General features: G+C 47.7%; 1 protein-coding gene and 1 pseudogene across 1 annotated transcript in view; one reads left to right on the forward strand and one right to left on the reverse strand.

Moving 5' to 3' along the window:
• Nucleotides 1-23,958, forward strand: part of LOC146177601 (membrane metallo-endopeptidase-like 1) — a 70,265-nt gene that overhangs the window by 23,374 nt on the left and 22,933 nt on the right. Inside the window, exons 3-4 of the mRNA XM_084581159.1 lie at nt 2,537-3,593; nt 15,999-16,430. Of these exons, the coding sequence (XP_084437285.1) occupies nt 2,537-3,593; nt 15,999-16,430 (1,489 nt within the window). The remainder of the gene's footprint in view (nt 1-2,536; nt 3,594-15,998; nt 16,431-23,958) is intronic.
• On the reverse strand, nt 22,488-23,337 carry LOC146177602 (uncharacterized; annotated as a pseudogene).

A 23,958-nucleotide genomic window follows, 5' to 3' on the forward strand; every position in this document is an offset into this window, starting at 1 on the left:
CTACAAATGGTAGCTGTTTGCGACGTTATCTAGACTGTTCTGAGCAGCCTTTAAATTGAGCGTTGACGAGTGCGACGGGCATTCTTTGTTTGACGATCGACGAGCACGTTTGTTACTATCACCGCCGCCGAGTTGCTTAGTTCTTTTGTGGGCGCTAGTCAGCCCAATAAGAAGTTAATTTCAGTACATTCAAGCCTGTGTCTTCTTTTGGTATCAACGGCCTTGTCACCACTGCGTGGCAATATTAAAGAATATTTATTCCTTTCTTGATTATGAGCAGCTGTATAAGACGAAAAAAGCATTCACAAATAAGATCCCTACCCATGAGCTCGGCTTTGAAAAACTTCCCTGAGTTTTTCCCGGAACGCGCGTGGCTAAAATGCATCCATAGAATCAACGGAAGGCATCTTTGACATGAGGCCTTCAAGGTTCTGAATTCAAATTTTTCACTATTTGGTCTCTATGTGGCTGTAAAGCTTGCTCCTAGAAGAGATTGAAGGCATATCCGAAGTAAAATCAACCTATAGTCCATGACAAGAAAATCTTAGTACGTGCTACCGAGAACTGCCTACGGTGGTTAAAATCATTTTCTCTGCCATGACAGGGTGTACAACTTCGTATATTGATTATCTACACTTCAGAGTAAGCGAGGAAAAAGAAATAGTGAGTAGGGAGAGTTAAGCCACCGATTCAAAGAAGGATGATCATGATACGGACTTCGCCTTATAAACACTACAACACTACACTACAACACTACAATTACAAGGAACAGATCGATGCTATATTTTTAGACTATGCGAAAGCTTTTGATAAAGTGCCTCATAATAAACTAATACAGAAACTACGAGATCGTAATAAATAGCAGACTTATCGAATTCATTAGGGCTTATCTAGAAAACAGGTGCCAGTACGTACAAGTTAACAAGTACTGCTCGGAGACACTGCAGGTAACATCAGGGGTACCGCAAGGATCGGTTCTGGGACCAATTTTATTCTCTATTTATGTTAATGATATCGTGAAAGTCATACACGGAGTCGTTAAGATAAAACATTTCGCAGACGACTGCGTTCTTTATACCTCATTTAAATGTGTAGCTGACAAAATTAAACTTAACAAAGCACTCGCTGATGTTTCAGGCTGGTGCACAAATTGGGACATGCTTTTAAATGCTGACAAGTGTTTAGTCCTCCGTATATATGGGAACAAAACCGGTTTAAAAAAATCTTTTTATTCTGTAGATGGCATCGCACTTAAGGAATCGCCTGCTGTTAAATACCTCGGAGTTACTATTACACACAATCTGAGTTGGGATCTTCATATTAATACAATTTGCACTAAAGCCTTTAAATCGTTCTGGCTTATTCGACGCAAGCTTTCAAAAGCACCCATACATGTGAAGCTAGCAGCATATAAAGAGTTAGTCCGGCCACCCTTATACGGCGAAAAATATTGACAAAGTAGAAAGAGTTCAAAGACCAGCGGCCAGATTTATTTCCAACAGATATAAACGCACTGATAACACGACGGAAATGCTTGATTATCTTGGTCTCGATACACTTCGAGCGAGGCGTTCTGAATGGAGGTTAAAATTCTTTTATTTAATATATAACAACATAATACAAATCAACAATCACAATTTTATTGTGATTGAGCTCGCGTTTTGATAACGGGAAAATGGTTGAGGAATATACCCCCTGAACAATACTTTCAATTATTCATTTTTTCCTAGAACCATACACGCTTGGAATAAATTACCTAAGAATATTGTGGACAGTAACAGAGCCGAACAGTTCGTCGCAAATTTGAAAATGCTTGGGTGAAGTTGTACTTGTATTCCTGCATTGCTTTTCGTTGTTGTTGTTGTTGTTGTTGTTGTTGTTGTTGTTGTTGTTGTTGTTGTTGTTGTTGTTGTTGTTTGATATGTTTCATGCTTCGACTTTCTGTAATTGATTGTGATTGCCTTTGTTGATGTATTCTTTTAATGTAGTTTTTATTTGTGTCCACCCCTGCTTGGCGTCAAGCGACTCTGCAGTATTTTTAAATACAAAAAAATAAAAGAGAGAACAGGAAATTATCTAAAGAAATCATAAAAATGCAAATTTTAACGCGACATAAAGGGCGGTCATCCGAATGTCTGAACAGTCGTTTTTGGCGTGCGCTTTGTGAGTGAAAAATAACAGGGATTGTTCTGACAGGTGGAAGCCGGCAGCTTAGCTGTGCACTGATTTGATGTTACGTTTTCGCAGCATCAAACAACCCCATGATACGCTGAATGTGGCAGCAGGGGCCAACTCAAGCTTTTCAAATCGTATAGGCCCCGCCGTGCTGGGGCGCCCCCAGAATCCCTAGGATAATCAGCACCACGAGAATGATTCGTCACCAAGTTGCTCTTATCCTCACTCTGCACTATTAACGTAGTAGACTCCATTGTCTTTCTAGAAGCAGTCACGTGCCTGCCAGAGCCGAGAATCTTTTAGCCGATTGTTGATCTTTCTGCACTTTTTCTGCTTTGAAGTCAGTCGATTTTCATTGCAGGGGTCTTATAGAAGCACAGCTTGACACAAGCGTCAACCCCTGCGATGATTTCGCGGCCCATGTCTGCGGCCGCTGGTCTCCCCGCAGGGAGTTCTCAGAGCTTTCCAGATCTGCGCTGATGGACCTGGTAATGTTGTGGCAAAAGAACTTACGTGACACATTGGACAGGAGCCTTCACCTGCTGCCCATAGGCAGAAAGGCGGCAGCAATGTTCAATAGCTGCATGACGCAGACGGGATCGCAAGTGGGGATATTGAAAAATTTTATGCGTGAGCACGGACTTGTATGGCCAGAGGATCCCAGTGATGGTCTTGGCCCACTTGAAGTGCTTATTGACCTGGCCTTCAACTGGAACGTGGACCTTTGGTTCTCCTTGAAGCTATTACCGAGCAGTCTGGGTGGCCACGCAAAACGACGCATCTTCGCTACTGTGAACGACCTCATACTACAGTGGAGGGCTGTGTTCAGACAAATACCAAGAGCATATTTCGCGAAAGTGTACAGTAACATCTTCGCTCTATTCAATACGGACGTAAATAAAGTGCCGGTCCATAAGAGAATAGCTGAGGATTTCAATAGGCTAAATTATGTCTTCGATGTCCTTTCATCGTTGGCTTCGAAAGCTCGTGCTCCAGCTGTGCTCTCACTCCGTGACCTGCAAAAGCACACGGATACCATGACTGCGGCTTATGTCATATACTCTTTGGACACTATGATGCGAGTCCAGCCGCGTGTTACTTTGGACGACTTGTTGCTTTTCAGTGATATTACCCTGCTTAAGGTTGTTCGGCACATTTTCGAAAACGTCGACGACCACGCCGTGCGCCAGCACCTCACATGGTTGTTCCTGCACGCGTACGCGGCCGTGGCCAACCCTGCGGCGGTCCTGCTCGTCTTGCATGGCAGCAAGCACCGCGCAGAGGAGCAGCGGCCCATCTTCTGCGCCAGCCATGTGGAAGCCAGCTACAGGCTCTTCGTGTCAGCTATGACAACGGTTGCGCACTTTCCACAGAAGGAGCGACAGCGAATCGACAGCCACCTGGCCGGAGTGTTAAAGGTAGGACAGGTGCATACCAAACTCTTGTAATTATTAGCGAGGCTTGTTACTACCAAATGTGTAGTTCTGTAGTTGTAAATATACTTGGGTTGCTATCTTAGAGCCCTTGTTACCATGTCCAATACTACATGTATCGTAAAGTGCACATTGCATTTCGTTGCATAAAAGTGCTTAGGCTACATTTGTTGCAAATCTGGATTGCGAATTGCCAACTAATGACTCGTATCATAATGTAAGCCGATATCGACTGCATAGAAGAACAGAGACATCAAACTGTCGCGCTGAAATAGGAAGAAAACAATTTTTTTTACTCTTATTGGCGTTCACCCTCTAACGCTTATTAACCGCAGAGGGGCCAGGCCATTTGCGGTGGAGCCGCTTTCCTAGTCGTTTTCTTGAGCCACAGCAGATTTTCTTCGGTCGCACGAATCTCGGCGCGCTTTCTGTTAACTGATCCATTGGCCCGTGACTCGCTAATATTCACATAGACCAGTGTTCCCTGAAACATTTATGCAGTCAAACGGCTAGGCGGTTATTATGTGTGTATATTGTAAGTACGAAAAACGGAGACGTTTCAAACAACTGGATTTTACAGATGCCTTTGCGCAGAGAATATACTGCTTTCTTGGCTTTGAAAAAAATGGCAGTGGCTTAGATTGCTTAAGCCTGGTAATTGCGAAAACGATAGCTACCGCTACGCCTAGGTTCAGCTGGTGGTGTAGCTGGTTGTGATGCTTGTGGTTATGCTTATGATTATGCAGTGATTCACTCTGGCCACGGCATATGGTTCAACTATTGTTTATTGCGGGGTGCTACCTGGTTATTGTATGTATAACTAGTAGCGAGGCAAGGAGTGCCGTGGCTGCAACAATATACTTGTTTGTGGGTGAGTTTAAGGCAGAATGTACAACTGCTGCTCCGGCACCGGCTGCAACGCATTCTTTACGCCAGCAGAAATGAAAGCCACAGCCGGTCTCGAGGGAGAGCGCGCTTCTCTTCTCTTATGGCCTCTCCAATGGGGTCTGTTTCCACAGCCCGCCGCGCCTCGGTGGGGTCGCCACCGCCCCACTGCTGCTCCTCTTACAGCCGTTCACGCGCAAGAGAAACGCGCGCTCGCTTTTAGCTTCGCCCGCGTCAGTTGCAACCGGCATGCCCTGACATTTCGCTCCTTAAGGTTTATACAAAGGTCGTAATCAGCATCGAACGTTTATCGTGTACGAGGAATAAAATACAGTCAACAATCCGCTTACGCGCGCGCTCCTTCGTCAGTGTGGCCGTGCACAGTCGAATGAAGCTTCGGGTATACTTATACATTTTTTACCCCTAAGTTTTGTACAAAAATAAATTTACCAGGATATGCAATGCGCCTTTAAATGTTGTAAGCAGGTGTAGCGCGACCTGACGTGAGTGCATGGAGAACTGTTGGGTGGAGATTCTGTCAACCGCTACCGTTTTAGTTTAGATGAAAAGAGGCACCGGCAAAAATTCATGGAGCGTCTCAGATTCAGAGTAAAGAACAAAAATTTACTCATATAGTAAAAATTTCACTTGTCTAGTGGAGTAGACTGTTCTAGCTTCGTTCAAAACATATCAGTCGGTTGAAAGACCGAAGATGTATATGTAGTCTCGCGACTGCTTTTAATTCAGGAAATGGGCATAAGTAGTTAAGCAGAATCGAAAAGAGCGGCAAAACAATAAATAAATTTTTCTTCAAAGTTACACATTGCACCACATATTCATCAATTCATCAAAATGTGACCTGCGTCAAGAACATTCAGTCTCAAAATCTTCCTGCACGGCTTGTGCACATAAGGAGTTGGCCTCTCGGTCTTCTCTGTCAGTTTCCTGGTATAATTATTTGAGACGAAGAATTCTGAGAAATTTGTCAAATATCGAAGAAGTGGACCTAATAACATAGCGGTTCTCCATTCCTTTTGGGCAACTCAATGTTGATTTCTCAAATGCTTACTAAATCAGGATCCTAAGTACTTCGAGAACATTTGTGTGTAGTAGGTGCACGGCAGCTTTTTCTAAAAACAAAAACTTGTCCAAAGGGCAACAAGGTCTGGTTCCGGATAATGCAGTCCACTAGAATATTGTAACGAGTACAAGGCAGCGATCACTGATCGGAACAGTCCCATGCGCTACACTCAGTTTCGTCCTCTTTGTCCTCTGTTCTTCTTTGTCCTCTTTTCAAAGAGGCACGCGGCATAACCCCCCCCCCCCCTCTTCGAAAGCGGCGACTCGACGCTGGGAGTGTCCTCAAATTATGCACACAGGAGAAGCAGGGAACACAAAGCTGCACACGCGCAAAAGATCACTGCCTCTCATAATACGGTTTCGTCCGCACTACATGAACAGTTTCAACACTTGAGCGCCGCCGTGTTGAAGGTCGTTGGCCCCGAGCAACAACTTCGTAAGTGACGTTACTAAGACGCCGAATAACCTCGTATGGCCCAAAGTAACGGCGAAGTAATTTCTCGGAGAGTCCTCGACGGCGCACTGCTGCCCACACCCATACAAGATCGCCATGCTGGTAGTGAACGTCTCAGTGTCGGAGGTTGTACCGACTGGGATTGCGGAGTAGTTGATGTTAAATACGGCATCGTGGGAGCTGGCGCGCTTCTTCGGCCCGCTGCAGAAATATGTCGACGTCTGCATAGGCGTTGGTGACATCGTCGCCATGACTTATGGGTAGCATAGCGTCCAACATTGTGGTGACGGGACGACCGTAGACTAGCTGGAATGGCGCAAGACGCGTCGTCTCCTGTTCAGCCGTATTGTATGCAAAAGTTGCATACGGAAGGACTTCATCCCGCGTGCGATGCTCAACGTCGACGTACATGGAAATCATGTCTGCAAGCGTTCTATTGAGGCGTTCAGTCAGTCCGTTTGTCCTACGATGACTTGTGCGGGTAAGACTGAAGAAACCCTGCATTAGTTCAGCCGTAAAAGCTGTACCGCGGTCAGTGATAATAACCGATGGGGCACCGTGGCGCAGTACGATGGTCTTAAGAAAAAAAAACTGGGCTACTTCTGCATCAGTTGCACGGGAAGTGCCTGTGTCTCGGCATATCGCGTTAAGTAGTCCGTCGCCACTACTATCCATCTGTGCCCTGATGCGGACGTTGGGAAAGGGCCCAGAAGATCCTTACCCACTTGTTGGAAAGGGGCTGTTGGCGAAAGTATCGGCTGAAGGAGCCCTGCAGGCTTCAGCAGAGGTGTCTTTCGCCGCTGGCAATCTCGGCATGTTCTCACGTAGTGCTGGACTGAAGGCAGCAACTTAGGCCAATAGTACTTTTGTCGAATGCGTGCTAATGTTCGCGTGACTCCTAAATGACCAGCCGAAGGCTCATCGTGGCATGCGTGCAAGATTTCTGGCCGCAGGTCGGACGACAGAACGAGAAGAAAGGTTTCCTTGTTGTGCTGAAAGTTTCTCTTATACAGTACGCGAATGCGAATACTGTAGGAGGATAAACCCCGTGCGAAAGCACGTGGGACAGCTACATCAAGGCCTTCGAGATGCTCAATAAGCGGGCGTAAACCGGGGTCAGCCCGTTGACGCTGGGCCATGTCGGTGGTCGTGACGACAGCAAGAAACGGGAAGTCGTCGTCTTCTCGGTCGGGAGGGGCAGCATCAACTGGTGCACGAGACAAGCAATCGGCGTCGCTGTGCTTACGGCCGCACTTGTATACAACCGTAATGTCGTATTCTTGGAGACGGAGGCTCCATCTTGCAAGCCGTCCAGAGGGGTCTTTGAGGTTGGCTAGCCAGCATAACGAGGTCGGAACTTAGTTATGGCCCAAATTACCGCGAGGCATTCCTTTTCCGTGGTTGAGTAGTTTGTCTCTGCTTTTGAAAGAGAGCGACTCGCGTAAGCGATAACTTTCTCAGTGCCATTTTGCCATTGAATCAGAACGGCACCGAGTCCAAAATTACTGTCATCGGTATGGATATCCGTAGCGGCGTTTTCGTCAAAATGGGCAAGTATCGGGGCGGCCTGCAGTCGCCGGCGCAGCTCGTTGAAAGCATCCTCTTGATCATCTTGCCACACAAAAGGAACATTGTCTCGGGTAAGACGCGTAAGAGGCTCGGCAATCACTGCAAAATTCTCTACGAAAGGCCTGTAATAGGCACAAAGCCGCCAAAAACCTTCTAACGGACTTTTGGTCGGTTGGGCGCGGAAAATTTTTCACAGCAGCAGTCTTGTCGGGATCTGTTTTCACGCCCTCAGAACTAATAACACGGCCAAGAAAGCGGAGATCCTGAAATCCGAAATGGCATTTCTGTGGTTTTATCGTCAGTTGTGCTGAACGGAGTGCCTGTAGTACCATTCGCAGTCGGTCAAGGTGCTCCTCAAAACTAGCCGTGAAAATGACGACATCGTTGAGATACACTAGGCACGCTTGCCACTTCAGTCCAGATTGAACGGTGTCCATCATTCGCTGGAAGGTTGCTTTTGCAGAATAGAGACCGAAGGGAAGCACTTTAAATTCATAAAGGCTGTCGGGGGTGACGAACGCTGTTTTCTCTCTGTCCCTTTCGTCCACCTCTATCTGCCAGTAGCCATTCTTGAGGTCAAGCGACGAGAATTATTTGGCATTGCGTAACCGGTCCAATGCGTCGTCGATACGTGGGAGCGGGTATACGTCCCGTTTCGTTACCTGATTTACCTTACGATAATCAACGCAAAAACGCAAGGTGTTGTCTTTTTTCTTCACCAACACTACAGGCGAAGCCCAGGGGCTGGTAGACGGCTGTACCACGTTGTCGGTAAGCATTTCCTGCACCTGGCTTCGAATAGCCTCTCCTTCCGTTGACGACACTCGGTATGGGTGTTGGAAAATCGGCTTGGTCTCCGCGTCCACCATAATGCGGTGTTTGGTTACTGGGGTACGCCCAACTTTCGAAGACGTTGCAAAGCATCCAGCAAATTCCTGAAGAAGGTCTAGGAGTCGCCGCCGCTCAAACACCGACAGATTGGGATTAATGTCTACAGTTGATAGAATGTCGGGTGCATTACATCTGGCTAGCGACGGCGGCGCCAGAGTACAGATGTTCCCTGGCTCAATAAAGTCGGCAGCATACGCGATGGCCGTTCCTTTCGCAATGTGCTGAAACTCGGTCCCGAAGTTCGTAATCCAGAGCTTCGCACAACCGTCCCGTAAGCGAACAAGTCCTCTTGCAGCGCAGATCCCTTTCTCAAGAAGCAGGCCCACGTTCGTCTCTGCCAGTACTTCTCGGTCGCATGGTGAGTCGCTTTCTACCAAGACCATAATGCTGCACCGTGGCGGGACCGTAACGTCAACAGCTGTAATACGTAAGGCGGGCGTTGATGAACCGTCGACGCTAGATCTCGCAATGGCTTGGCTCAGCGAAAATGTCACTCGTGATTCTTGCAAATTAATTATCGCGCCATTAGCCTGTAAGAAGTCCAAGCCGAGTTTGACGTCTCGCGAACAGTGGGTAAGTACAACGCAGTCGCAAACATGAACAAATCCGTCAATTGAAACTCTCGCAACGAATCTTCAAGCCGGGGTAATAAGGTGTCCCCCTGCAGTGAGGATCTGAGGCCCAGTCCACTTGGTTAAAACTTTCTTCAATTTCCTGGCTAACCCACTGCTCATAACTGAATAGTCCGTAACGAGAAATTCGTCGATAGAAACCGGTATGTCCGTAACTACGCACTCAGGTTCATCGTTACATGACGCCATCTGATAGCCGTTATCTTGTACTAAACTTGATGGAGGATGTTCAGCACTTCGCTCGTCAGCGGCCTCACTTCCGCAGGTCGCTGTTCCTAGCTTTCCCGAAGCCTCGGGGAGCGGGGGCTCGTCGAGCGGCTAGTGCGCTATGTAGAGGGCCGTGGACTTGGAGAACGATAACGGGAAGAGGTAATGACGCAGGATCCGTATTGTGGGACGTCCGGAGGATTCGTATGCGTCGACAGGTACTCCTAGATTTCGGGTGGTCATTCACCCCTCCGGGGACATCGTGCACGCGGATGGAAGCCACGAAGTCCGGCGCGGCGGTACGGACAGAACCTTAACATGTGACCGGCCTCACCACAGTGGTAACAAAGGGGCCGATTGTCAGGGGCACGCCAGACGTCAGTCCTTTGAAATCGTGCCTCGGCTAGAAGAGGATGATGGCGTGGGCTTGGATCAAGAGTAGGGGGGTTCACTCTGGTTCTGGGAGAGTCGTACCCACTATGGTGCTGGTTTGGATGCGGCACAGTGGGGTTCCCTCTTGGAGGATCACAGAGGTTATGCTGCTGAAGCACGGCCGCGTACGTTGGCACACTCGGTGGCGGTGGCTGCACACCAGGCACAGACGGTTCCGGGACGGCTTGCCTCACTTCTTCGCGAACAACCTCCGCGAGTGATGGAAGCCTCGACGACGACGTTAGACCCTGTAGCTGAATGTGTCTCAGCTCTTCTCTGACCACTGATCTGATAAGCTCCCTTAAGGCATCATCAGAACCGTTGAAGCCGGAACCATAGACGACCGGTGACATGGCGGACGCGTTACGGTTATAGTGCTGAGCCCTGTGCTGAAGTGTTTGTTCTATCGTGGTGGCCTCCGTTAGAAAATCTGATGCCGTGCCAGGTGGATTGCGCACAAGCCCAGCAAATATTTCTTGCTTCACCCCGCGCATTAGGCGGCAATATTGTCCTCGTAGAAGAGTGTACTACATGGGGCTGCTCCTTTCGCTAGTTTCAAGAATGCCGCAAGCGTCACACCCAAAATTGAATAACTAAACGATATATCTAGCGACGTAAGGTAAACCGGAATATTTGACAGTGGGAAATGGGATGGTAGGAGATGCCACCACTTCCTTCAGTGCCTTGATTTTGCTCTGAGATGAAACGTCCATCTTGACAATGTAGTCATAGCCGGCCTCTAGCTGTTATAGCCCTCGCACCTAGCATATGTCGTTCCCTTCCGCACAATAACCTTACTTTCCCGAACAGAGCCTCAATGGGTCGCTATATAGGGCTTGAAATGAGTCTTTAGTTACAGTGTCTTTCTTTAAGGCTTTAAAAGTTTCTTGCATACTTTCGATATAGCAGGTGAACTCATTTTAAAGCCACTGCATCGAGTATCACCTTAATCATTTATTGTCCTCTTTTTACCACTTCGAGCCCAAGTGGTGTCATGAATATCAAACCATTTTTTATTGTTTTCATAATAAGCTTATATCTTGTAAAAATTTTATTGAAACAATATTCATTTGCAAAATGAAAATAATGTTTATAATAGCACACATTGGCTAATATATGAATTGTAATAACATTTTAAACTCAACCCTACAACGTTTACTTTGACTTATACTAATACTTTATATCATGGAAGCACTTTGCAATTTACATTACAATTTTATGAAATTATTTTCATCTTCGGTGCTACATGGGTGGTTTCGCATCTAGCGCTGAAAGACGGTTTTGCTGTTGCAGACGAGTTGCTGTCATGTTAGCCTTGAAGAAAGTTCGATGTGATCATTGCTCATTCAGTTTTTTTTTGTTCCTCTTCTTGTACAGGCTTGGGAAAAATTCGGATTAAAATGTAGCTACCATGCCGCAATGTATGTCATGCTTGTCGAACGTTTGCTGAACTACAGTGCTTTTATATCTGTTCACGTGTGTAGTACGTTGACGACATGCCGCTGCAGTATCTATCATCTGTGTTCTTTCATTTCGGGGCTGCACTCACCACGAAACTCGCGAGCGACACCGCGAAACCAGGCAAGAGCCACCCGCCGCCGCTGAAGCAGACGCGGGGCGAACAGAGAGCAGGTCGCGCCCCTTGCGGCGGCAAAGAGCTTAACTCAAGGAGAAACGTTCCCATTGTTCCCGCGGCGATTGAGAAGGCCGTAGGAAAGAGCGCGCGCTCTCCCTCAAGACCGGCCGTGTGAAAGCATCCCTGGGGACTGCGTTCGTTACACCTGCCGCTAGGCCACCTCCTATAGCATCCAACGTTGCACCACCGGCGGTAGCTGCGGTAGGAGCGGCAGTTAGGCTGCGGTTGGTAGCTACCGCCTCGCAAGTTGACGGCGCGAGTTGGGGCCCCTGCTTTTGCGCAGCTGTGCTTGGCGGTGAGCCAAAGGTCACGCTAAAGGTCGATGGTAGCTACCGTTTCGCTACGCGAAGGGCTGAAAAGGGAAAGTAGTCAATAAAAAATCTTAAGGGCCCTTTGGACCACTAAAGTGTGATGAGGCGAAAACCATTATAGCGCGGTGGATCGTAGCCCTCCTGTACGGCATCTCTATCTTCTTCTTTCACTCCCACCTTCCTTTATGGCGTAGTACATGTGTCCGCGGAGAGTTGCGACAGATACCACGCTTTTTCTGACCTGCAAATCAATTTGAAATGCCGCTGATGCCTTTCCTACTAACGGCTCCTAGACATCTGGGCCTGCTTCGTTTTCTGTGTGATGCGGCGTTCGAGGAAGCGCCAAATAAAAGGCGCCACACGGACCTCTGGACCGGACGCCCGCTGCGGTCAGCTTCGTCTATGCATTGATTAAATCTTTAATTTCCACCGATTTAGGAGGCCTCCTACTCCCCACTCCTGGCACGCAGGCCTGAGGAACGGGGGCTGGAACCTCCGCGACTAAGGACTGGCGAAAATACATTGGTTATTCGCGGCCTCAGCCGCCAGGCGGACGGCTTACTGCTGGTCAGCGGGGACGTCGCTTCGCAGCAGGGTTACCCAGGCTTCTCTACTTTTAATGTTGTCCCTAGCGCCCGGAGACTTAGGGCATTCCCAAAGTCTATGGTCGAGGATCCCGCTCGCTTCGCAGGCTTTACATTTATCATTTTTTCTCTCATCTATTTGGGTGTTAAACAACCAGACAGGGTTCGGCGAATTTCCGGCTTGTAATCGCCGCCAGGCTATGGCCTCTTTATTAAGCTAAGATCCGGTGACGGCATGAATCGCCTGGTGACGTCATGACCAGTTGTGACGGTACATGGCGCGCCTGTTGTCGAACACAACCCCGGCGGAGGAGGTGAAGGGTGGCTGTTCCTGGCCCTACGGGCTGGGACGGTAGGTCAACGCCGCTCACTGGGGGGGCTAGCCAGCCGTCGATTTTATTGCGAAAGCAAAACTACTTGCACTTTCAAGCATTTGCCGTACCGTGGCGGTGCCACCATTGACCTTTCGCGTGATCTCTGTGTGACCTCACGCCGAAGAGCTGGGCGACCATATCGAGCCGTCTGCGAGTAGTGGCGGTGCCACCACCGGCGGCCTAACTCCCGCGCTGTCCGCCAGGAGCGCAACAGGTGTTATGACGTCACGCCGAAGAGCTGGGCGACCATCTCGCGCCGTCTGCGAGTAGTGGCGGTGCCTCCGCCGGCGGTTTAACATCTGCTTCGACGATGCCACCTACCACTTGGGAAGCTCGTCGGAATGAGCCTAAGAGACAGCGGCGAGCTACAGAGACGGAGGAACAGCGCGAGAGAAGAATTTCTAAGAGGCATGCTCAGTATGCAGCTTTGCGTGAACGTGCAACCTCTTCAGTGGAAACAGTGGAAGATGTGACGGATGTTACTGATTCGCTCAATGCCATGGACAGTGATGCAGAAGCCAGGTGTAGTCTCAGCAGTGATGAACGTTGGAACTTTACGAAACGACTGCGACGTGCCCAGGAAACCCAGTAACAACGACAGGAGCGGCTTGAGAAGGGACGTCCGTCGCGGATTAAGGAAAAATGAACTCCAAAGAAAGAGACGAGCCGAAGATGTGACGCCATATCGTATCCAGAGTGAATCATTGTATAACCACCACAGTCTAATCATAACAAGCATATCCGTAAGCACCTCCACCAGCCGAACATTAACTGAACCTGGGCGTAGCCATGGGTATTGCTTTCGCAATCTACCAGGCTCAACCAACCTAAGCCTCTGCCAATTGTTTATCTGTTGTATGCCGTTGTTGCACCCTCCACCACTCAGGTGGTGGACGACGGCTGTTGCGGCGCGCGTCTTTCCCTCTTCTTTTTCTCTCTTCTCTACTTTATCCTCTTGTCCGCATTGAGGCGTCCGTGTGCCCCGCCGGGGTGGTGCAGTGGTAAGACGCCCGACTACTGTGCCGGAGTACCCGGGTTCGAACCCGACCTCGGCGGCTGCGTTTCGATGGAGGCGAAACGAAGAGGCATCCGTGTGCTGTGCGATGTCAGCGCACGTTAAAGATCCCCAGGTGGTCGAAATTACTCCGTAGCCCTCCACTACGGCTCCTCTTTCTCTCCTTCCACTTTCACTCCCACCCTCCTCCCTTCCCTTACGGCGTGGTTGAAGTGTCCACAGAACACAAGTGAGACAGTTACCGCGCCTTTCCCTTCCTAAAAAAAAGCCACGGAGGCAGCGGAGGTGGCTCAGCTACAGAGCCAGAGCGATCGATGTTCAGATGTGTCAGAGATACGCTTCCGCGTCCGTGTGATGTGCGATGTCAGCGCACGTTAAAGATCACCAGGTGGTCAAAATTACTCCGTAGCCCTCCACTACGGCTCCGCATTCTCTCTTTCCACTTTCACTCCCACCCTCCTCCTCCCCTTACGGCGCGGTTGAAGTGTCCACAGAACACAAGTGAGACAGTTACCGCGCCTTTCCCTTCCTAAAAAAAAGCCACGGAGGCAGCGGAGGTGGCTCAGCTACAGAGCCAGAGCGATCGATGTTCAGATGTGTCAGAGATACACTTCCGCGTCCGTGTGCTGTGCGATGTCAGAGTTCGTTAAAGATCCCCAGGTGGTTGAAATTCCTCCGTAGCCCTCCACTACGGCTCCTCTTTCTCTCTTTCCACTTTCACTCCCACTTTCCTCCCTTCCCTTACGGCGTGGTTGAGGCGTCCACAAAAAACAAGTGAGACAGTTACCTCGCCTTTCCCTTCCTATAAATCAATCACCTACAGAGCCAGTAGCAGGCCCGTGCATTTTCTTTTCCTTCTTCCTACGGCCACAGCAACATCAACACCAGCATTCCATTGAAAGAATGAAAGTTCACCGGTGTTCTATAGTTGACAGGAAATTAAAGGCGTAGTATCTGTCACTCGCGGAATCCAGCTATATTCACGGCACACAGGGGAATTATGATGAACGTTTCATGATCCGGGGCGTGGCGCAGTTGGTAAAGCGCTCGGCTGGGGATTCAAGGAGTGGAGTTTCGCTTCCCAGGGGAGACAAGGTTTATTTATTTAACTATCTCCCTCGAAAGTGTGACAACCTCTGCCGACAGCCTCTGCCGATAGCTGCTGCTCACAACGATGAGGCAATAAATGCTTTCGCATTAAAGCCGCGTCGGGGCGTGCCTTTTAGTGGCTGCATCGGCCAACGTTTATAGATACTTTTGCATCGGCAGCTGCCACACGCTTGCTAAGTGAGGAACACCTTTCTCAGCGCGATGTAAGAGGGATCGCGAATTGCTTTGGGGTGTCTGTACGGTCTAACTAGTTCAGCTGGCTGACTGAACCAACTCAAGCGATGGACGCCGTAATGGAATGCAGCGGAAATTCCTCTTCCCAGGTTTCTTTTAACGGGCACACGGATAGCAGAGTATACTTAGGCGCCCCGGTTTTTGCCTTGTTTTGAAATCACCCGCAGCGGCTTTTACTGAACTCGTGACCTAAGGTTGAGAAGTTAATAATCATGGCGAATATTTGTAAACTGAAAAGCGTATAAAGGCTATAGCTGAATGTGCTACTTAGCGCTAGCTTTTATACTTCTCGGTTTCAATAAATTCACAGCAAATACTTCTTGCAAAATATACGCGCTCAGAATATATTGCTGTATTACCACGTCATCTAGCTAATCTACTTCTAGCCTAATTCACTTTTCTTTGCAATGAAACCATGAAGATGAGGTTGTATATGAAGGTGAAGTTGGTTTGCAATTAAAGTTTATTTTGCTTCGCATATGTCTTCCAACCTCCCAAGACGAGTTTGGCGCGATTAAAGTTAAAGGCATTGGGAATTTAAAACATTATTTTAGCGAATTTCCCAATGCTTGTACGATCAAATGTTAATATATTATTAGACATGAGAAAGATTTCTCAACTGATGCAGTGAGGAAACTTGAACTCAGTCTACACTTGAGAATGTTTAGCATTATCGGCAGCGAGAGGCCTCGGGCAATTTCTGGTTCGCTCATAGCTCATCCGTTGGGCTGTTTGTTGCTAGGAGTTTAGGAGAGCCCTTAGGAAGTATTGATAATAGTAAAGCTCGTATTTTGCAGAAACACCGCAGTAGGCAGAAAAATGCAACTTCCGATGTGTCCCTATCGCATTTGGTAGAGGCGGACAAAGGCTTTCCGGCGACATGACCGGAGCCTAGAAGCGTCGTTATAAGCTATCATTTTTTTGCACTTACCGTATGGTCCTAGAGCATTATAGTGAAAGCGCCACCTTTTTCCAGATGGCCGTCGAGAAAACTGGGGCAGCAACCTGGATTGACAATACCACTACGAACACCGCCGTTGAGAAACTGATGGATGTCCGTACCATCCTGTGGCCCGCAGAGAAATTTCTCACGGCGCAAGGCCTCGATGAATACTACTCCAGTTTCACTGAGGCCGCTGCCTCGTTCGCCGATTTCTGGATAGAGACTCGACGCAGCCTGCGACGCCTCGCGGACTCTGCCCTTGGCGTGGAAGAGTTTCGAATCCGCGACGGCATCGCAGAGCCGTACTTCGAATATCTTCACGTGCTGAACGAGGTCTCCATCTCCCTGGGAGCCCTTGCACCACCGCTCTACTACAGCAGCGGAACGAAGGCAATGCTGTACGGCGGCCTGGGGTACCTCTATGCCATGGAGCTGGTCGGAGCACTGGACACAGAAGGTGTCAAGGTATGGACCATATAGACACAAAATGCGCCTGTTGGCACCCTGCAGAGAGCTTGAAAAATGACATTCTGAACGCAAAACATTTCCTCTAGAAGTATTCCAATTGTATTGCAAGCGTATTATTTTCCAGCAAATTCGAAGTGACGGTACCTCGCTTGAGAGTGGACGAACATGCGCATCGACGTACTTGCTGCTAGCGATCAACACTGCGAATCCAGCTCTAGAAACATAGTTGTTATTTTCACCGAATTCGTAATGTGCAGTCATTAGCAACAGCAAGTAGAAAACATTGTTGAGTGTCTTTTGACCAAGCTATTTTAGTCTCTTATTACCTCACCGAATGCTGCAATGTTCTCTTTCTTGCCGTGCTCTCTAGCGAGCAAATGCAAAACTGTTTAGGGTGACCGTATCATAGTATTCACCAAATGTCATGGGAGCCTCAGTCATATTCTGGCTCAATACCACAGACTGATGCTGACAAAGCAACACAAAGACAAGGCAGACGGCGAACACTCCTGTTTTTCTTCCCATTTTATTCGAACGGAGCGGTTGGACTTTCAAAAAGTAATAGTGCTCCGACACAAGAGCTCAGACAGCGGTACTAAAGCATCTTCTATTCACCCTAGGGAAGAAAATGAAAACCAGGGTTATTAACAATTCTAAATGTCCGCCTTTGTACCCTCCAAGCAGAAATAACGTGCTGTCAGCTTTTCTCGGCTAATGTTCATTTTCTTGAGCGGGTCTCGGTTACATTCGCATTTAATTTGTGCCATTAGCAGAAAGCATTTCAGGTAAATCATGTCGTTCTTACGACATAACAAGAAGGAAGCGTATAGACAGGGGCTCCGTTTATTAGATATGGCCAGCCGATATGAGTCCAATATGGGCTAAGCGACTGAAGCAATCTTCGGTCCAATGTGGAAAGCTCACCAAGCTGCCTATCCGTCCCCCTCGTGAAACAAATCTGGTTTGCATATCGGCCAGCTTATGCAATGCTGACATGCAACCGATTTAGACTATTTGCTGAAAGTGGAACAAAGATGCTAGGCTTATCATATTTCGCCTGTGCTAGAGAGACGGGACAGTTTTCTTGTCCTTTCAAGTACACTGCACTCTCCGTGCACTGCAATCTACACCGTCATCTACGAAAGCAGTTCAGGCCACCATGTTCGTTTCTTGTCAGCCGGTCCCCCCTATGTGTTACGAATAGAAGGTTGAAAATAGAATGCTTCGCACAACTAATATTACCGGCGCATTCTACAAGACTGAGGCATGAAGAAGACAAAAAGATGGAAGGGACGTTTTAGTGCGGTAGATATCATTTTCCAAAATGAGTTATGTTCCATAGCGCAGCAAGAGCACAAGAGACAGACACAAGCGCTAAACTTCCACTAATGCTTTATTTGGCATTCACAAAATCTATAAATAAAGATAAAACAGTACGTCTGAGATTTGACAACATACTTTGTAAAGAAAAAGTAAACCTTAAAAACATAACACGTTTCACCGGTTGGCACACCTTTTGTCAGCGACCATGACGGACTACTGACAATGGTGCCTCGATAATTATTTTTCTTTACCCTGTCTGCATTGTTGCCAATCACCTCGCACACTTTAAAACAAGGCTAGCATTTATGACCACGGCAGTGGTGCGCCCAACTGCTGAAACCGCAATCCCTAACATCTCTACTGTGCTCTCCTAAACGCTCATTAAGACATCGGCCTCACTGCCCTATGTAAGCCTTTTCGCACGAAAGCGGTACTTTGTAGACTATTTCTTCGGTGCACAGTGCAAAGAAGTTTCTATACCGAACCGTGTAGTTATTATGAACCCCTCTGTCCAGACAGGCGGCCTTGCATATGCGGGACAATCTTTCAGGTGCAGAGGTACACACCATTACTCGTAATTTTTGTGCGACCTTTTTGAGGCAGTGTGAAAGCTTGTGGATAATGGCACGGCCACTATCTTGTTGCCCTTTCGCCTTCTATTGCACTCCTCGCGGCCCTTTCCTGCTGGAGCAACGACAGGGAGGAGTAAATGTTTCGGGAATCAAGCAGCCTGTTTATCAAAACTAATTTTCATCAGGCATGCGCAAGACTTGCTAACTGGATTTGAAAGGCACGCATTCACAACTCCTCTCTTGCCTAGGTCCGTATGCACTGACAAAAAGGGCAATAAGGGCCTCTAGAATCTAGGCTCGTACATCCGGCAAGCGCGCTTCATAGAAACCAAGTCATGGAACCGAATGGTGCCCTCGACAGGAAGCTCATGGGTAATCTTCAAAGGTGCAGGCACTCAGTGAAGGTAGAAATAGTGTTTGCGGATATCACAGAAACGTCACAATGGCTCTTACAAAGGACTACTGAGTAGTCATCTAAATGTGAAGGCTCGAATGACTCTCGCACCATTATGAATATTGTACAGTCAACTGTAGTTATCTGACCCTCTCCAGCTGATTTCCCCCTTTTCATAGTTTCTAATGCTTTCTTGACCTCGTCCTTCGTCACTGGTGGAACATCTGACTGTTTTTCCCTACCGCCAATCTCGTTACAGTTCTGAGTGCTTTGGCTACTGTAGAGATCTCTATAAAACTCCTCGGCTACTTTAACTATCTTGTCCATATTGGTGATGACGTTGCCCGCCTTGTCCCTTATCGCATATATCTGGTTTTTGCCTATGCCCAATTTATTCTTTACCGCTTTAAGGCTTCCCCCTTTTTACAGCATGCTCAATTTTTTCTATGTTATAATTCCTTGCGCTTATTGATTAGCTCTGATATCTCGGCCAATTCGATCTGGTCTGTTGGATTGGAAGCTTTCATACTCTGGCATTTCTTAATCAAATATTTCGTCTCCTTAGACAGCTTACCGGTATCCTCTTTAACTATCCTACCGCCTACTTCTACTGCACACTCAGTAATGATATCTCTGAAATTATTCTTCATTGCTTCTAGGGTAATGTCGCCATCCTCGGTAAGAGCTGAATATCTATTCTGTAGCGAGGTCCTAAATTCTGGCCTCCCCCTCACCGCTAATTAATTGATGGGTTTCCTTCTCACTAATCTGTTCCGTTCCTTCTTCAAATTTAGGCTAATTCGGAACCTCACCATACTGTGGTCACTGCATCGCACTTTCCCAATTACCTCTATAACTTGTATAATGGACGGGGGGGGGGGGGGATATCGTGCTAGAAAAACTGGCCACCCTGTATACGCAGTGCCCTTTGTCATCGACGGTACAGGAACCATGGAAGAATGCAAACATTATCCTCATTCATAAGAAAGGGGACTCCAAGGACCTTAAAAATTACAGACCAATCACCTTACTGTCTGTTACGTATAAGGTGCCTCGATAATTATTTTTCTTTACCCTGTCTGCATTGTTGCCAATCACCTCGCACACTTTAAAACAAGGCTAGCATTTATGACCACGGCAGTGGTGCGCCCAACTGCTGAAGCCGCAATCCCTAACATACTGTGCTCTCCTAAACGCTCATTAAGACATCGGCCTCACTGCCCTATGTAAGCCTTTTGTAAGCCTTTTGTAAGAATGGTGCCCTCGACAGGAAGCTCATGGGTAATCTTCAAAGGTGCAGGCACTAGGCAAACGCTAATAGAATCAGGAAAATCTTAACTACAATCAAGCAAAGGATCAAGCAGGTTTTCGGAAACGGTACTCTACTATCGATCATATCCATACCGTCAATCAGGTGATAGAAAAATGCTCGGAATGTAACCCACCCTTATACATAGCATTCATTGATTACGAAAAAGCATTTGACTCAGTTGAAACCTCGGCGGTGATGCAGGCATTGCAAAATCCGGGGGTAGACGAGCCGTACGTGAAAGTGCTGGAAGATATATAGTGGCTGCACAGCAACCATAGTTCTGCATAAAGAAAGTAACAAAATTTCCATACAGAAAGGTGTTAGGCAAGGAGACACAATCTCCCCAGTACTATTCACAACTTTGCTTAGAGGAAGTATTCAGAGACATGGAATGGGAGCAATTAGGGATAAGGATAGATGGAGAATACCTCAGTAATCTGCGATTTGCAGTGACATTGCCTTGCTAAGCAACTCCGGGGATGAACTGCAAATAATGGTTCATGACCTAGACAGGAAAAGTAGAAAGGTAGGCTTGAAAATCAATATGCAGAAAACTAAGGCAATATTCAGCAACCTCGGGAAGGAACAGCAGTTTACATTAGGTAGCGAAGTAATGGAAGTAGTAGGCGAATATGTCTACTTAGGACAGGTAGTAACCGCAGATACGGACCATGAAAAGGAAATAACGAGAAGAATAAGATTGGTATGGAGCGCATTTGGCAAGCATTCGCAGATTATGACTAGCAGCTTACCGATATCGCTCAAGAGGAAAGTATACAACAGTTGCGTCTTGCCTGTACTCACCTATGGGGCTGAAACGTGGAGGCTAAGAGAGTTCTACTTAAGTTGAGGTCAACCCAGAGGGCTAAAGAACGAAAAATGGTAAGGGTAACATTAAGAGATAGGAAGCGCGCAGAGTGGGTCAGAGAAATAACTCAAGTTACCGAGATTCTAGTGGATATTAAGAAGAAATGGGCATGGGCAGGACATGTAGTACGAAGAGAGGATAACTCATGGTCGCTTAGGGTAACAAACTGCATTCCAAGGGAAGGAAAGCGTGGCAGGGGGCGGCAAAAAGTTAGGTGGACGGATGAGGCTAACTAGATCGCAGGGGTCAAGTGGATGCAGCTATCACAGAACCGGGTTAAGTGGAGAAATATAGGAGAGGCCTTCGCCCTGCAGTGGTATAGTCAGGCTGATAATGATGATGATGATGATGGCAGTCGACTGTCGAGACTCACAATTTAAATATCACCGAGTGCAGGGGCAATACACGAGCTGATGCAAAGACTATCTTTTGCAGGAATACCTCCTCATTCCAACTAACAAAGGGTGTACTTCAGATACGGAGACAATAGACTCAGGACACCACCCACAGACACGCCCGATTCATTCTGTGAAGCCGCAGCCCGAAGCTATGGATGCAGTCTTTCCGCAAGGCCTGGGAATAAGCATGTATTACTCGATATGCAAGCGTCGCAGCCGTGATTCTCATTTCGCTGTTCGTGAATGATTTGTTCAGTGGAAGTCATTTACTTACCAGTCCATACTTTCCCTACACTCCAGAGCTACTGAACTCTGCGCTTAGCTGGAGACTTAACGCTGTTGAGTTTGAACTATTTCGTGTAAGCGTTATGAAGATTGAAAGGTGACATGTTGTTTTGATGATTGCTTTCTGTTCACGATGCTTACGGAAATTTAAATATTTTCATGTATCTCAAATAGCGGGTAGTGTTTATTTTACGAAAACATTTTACGCATTCACTGCGACAGTGTCAGGCAAATTTAGATAAAAAGAAGTTTAGACGTTGCCACTGATAGTGTCCATGAGTCGGTGGAGCATGGTGCAAATGCGGTTTCTGATTATGACATTTCAACGGAACGCTGAGATCTTCCGAGCAATTCCAGAACGTAGATCCCTAAAGCTACACAAGTTCACACTGTAAAACTGTGCCTTTTTGAGACATTGTTTAAAACTTAGTTGTGCCCTAGCAACATGTTTGGCTGGTTTTAATGCTTACATTACGCTTACATACCGTATTATCGAGATTCTAGCTACCCCCTAACTTCGCAAAAAATTTAGGAAAAAGAAGCTCGCACACGAATCTAAGCGCTCCCTTTTTGTAGCGAAAGCTACACTAGGCTAGTAGAAGCGCATTTCGCTGACCCGGGCAGTGGCCACTACTATGCATGAACCGTTATCGTGTGTGTGTGTGTGTGTGTGTGTGTGTGTGTGTGTGTGTGTGTGTGTGTGTGTGTGTGTGTGTGTGTGTGTGTGTGTGTGTGTGTGTGTGTGTGTGTGTGTGTGCGTGTGTGCGTGTGTGCGTGTGCGTGTGTGCGTGTGTGCGTGTGTGCGTGTGCGTGTGTGTGTGTGTGTGTGTGTGAAAAACGTTATTGGGAGGAAGCTTGAGGTAGCCGGGGCAACCTCACGCAAACACTAGGTGGGCTCCTCATTACAGGAGCCAATTAGCGACCGCTGCGGCTCGGGCTCGGTGGACCAGGGCCTTCTGGCTTGCCAGGTCGGAGCAGCCGAGCAGGGCTGCCTCCCAGTCCTCCCGGATGGGTTTGGGTTTGGGGGTGAGGTTTGGGGTTGACTGACACGCCCACACCATATGGAAGATGTCCGAAGACTTCTCCGCACAGTGCGGGCACTTTCCTGTACAGGCAGGATCAAAATGTTTTAAAACTGCCGGGCACAGCAGCGTTTTGGTGTAAAGGCGGAGGAGTGTGCGTTCCTCCCCCTTTGTAAGACCCTTACAAGACTTAGGATAAATTGTATGGCCGAATTGAAATAATTCAGTAATTTCTCGAAAAGTGAGGACCGGATTGGGTTCGAGATCCGTATCATAAGGGTCTGAAGGCGTTGCCCGGAGAGTGAGCGCGCGGGCGGCGGCGTCTGCCGCTTCATTGCCTTCGAGGCCCATGTGAGCTGGAGCCCATACAATCGTTCGAGACTCGGGGACCCCGAGGTAGCAACTGTTTTCAAGGATGCGGTGCTCAAAGAGAGGAATGTTCCCCTGTTTAATATTTCTGCAGGCCCCTCTCGAGTCGGTGATGATGACTCGTGAGTCCTTGTCTGGGCGGCTAACGCGATGGCAACTTCTTCCGCATGTGTTATGTCTTGAGCTTGGAACGTTAGGCCATTCACTGTGATTTTTCTTTATGGACGACTGCGGCTGTGTACCTCCCCCCATGGTGAGGGCCGGAGGCGTCCACGTAGAATATTCCGTGTTTGTTCCCATAGTGACGGGCCAGTGCCTCCGCCCGCGCAAGGCGCCTGCCACTGTGGTCGTCACATGTCATGTTGGCGGAAGAGGGTGTTCGTGCAGAGCGTATCTCCAGATTTCAGGAATGCGTACGCGCTCTTCCGTAAATGTTGGGTGGTGGATGTGTAGTCGGGCTAATAGGCGGCCTCCCGAAGGCGTTTTTCAAAGTCGCCTTTGAAAGTCAAGGGCGCCTCTCGGAGCTCCGCGAATTCAATTCAATTCAATTTATTCAACACAGTGAAGATGTTAGGTGCGCCGACAAAAAACCAGAAAAAGGCTTGACAGCGGTCGACGCACCCTACAAAGAGTTGGCAGCAGTATGCACAAACAAGCATTAGTTACATAATAAGTAAAATCTCTACAATACAATAATAGCAGCTAGGTGTATATGAATAGTGTATGAAACAGAACGTGAAACACTTACATTACCAATAATACAAAAAAAACAAGTAGAAATCACAGTGATGCAACATTGTTGACAGTGTTTTGTATACATTAGTTTACTTTTACATTGTTTAACAAATAAGGAAGAGTATAGCGCAACATTTGGCGACCATAATTGGTTCTAGTTTTTGGCACAGTCCATGTGAAACGAGCGCGAGTAGAATAATTTTAGTCTTTAGCTTTTATAAGAGACAGCTGCGTCATGAATGAGCTT

This window comes from Amblyomma maculatum, chromosome 10 (assembly GCF_055883805.1).
Source record: "Amblyomma maculatum isolate TAMU_Amacu chromosome 10, ASM5588380v1, whole genome shotgun sequence".
NCBI lineage: Eukaryota > Metazoa > Arthropoda > Arachnida > Ixodida > Ixodidae > Amblyomma > Amblyomma maculatum.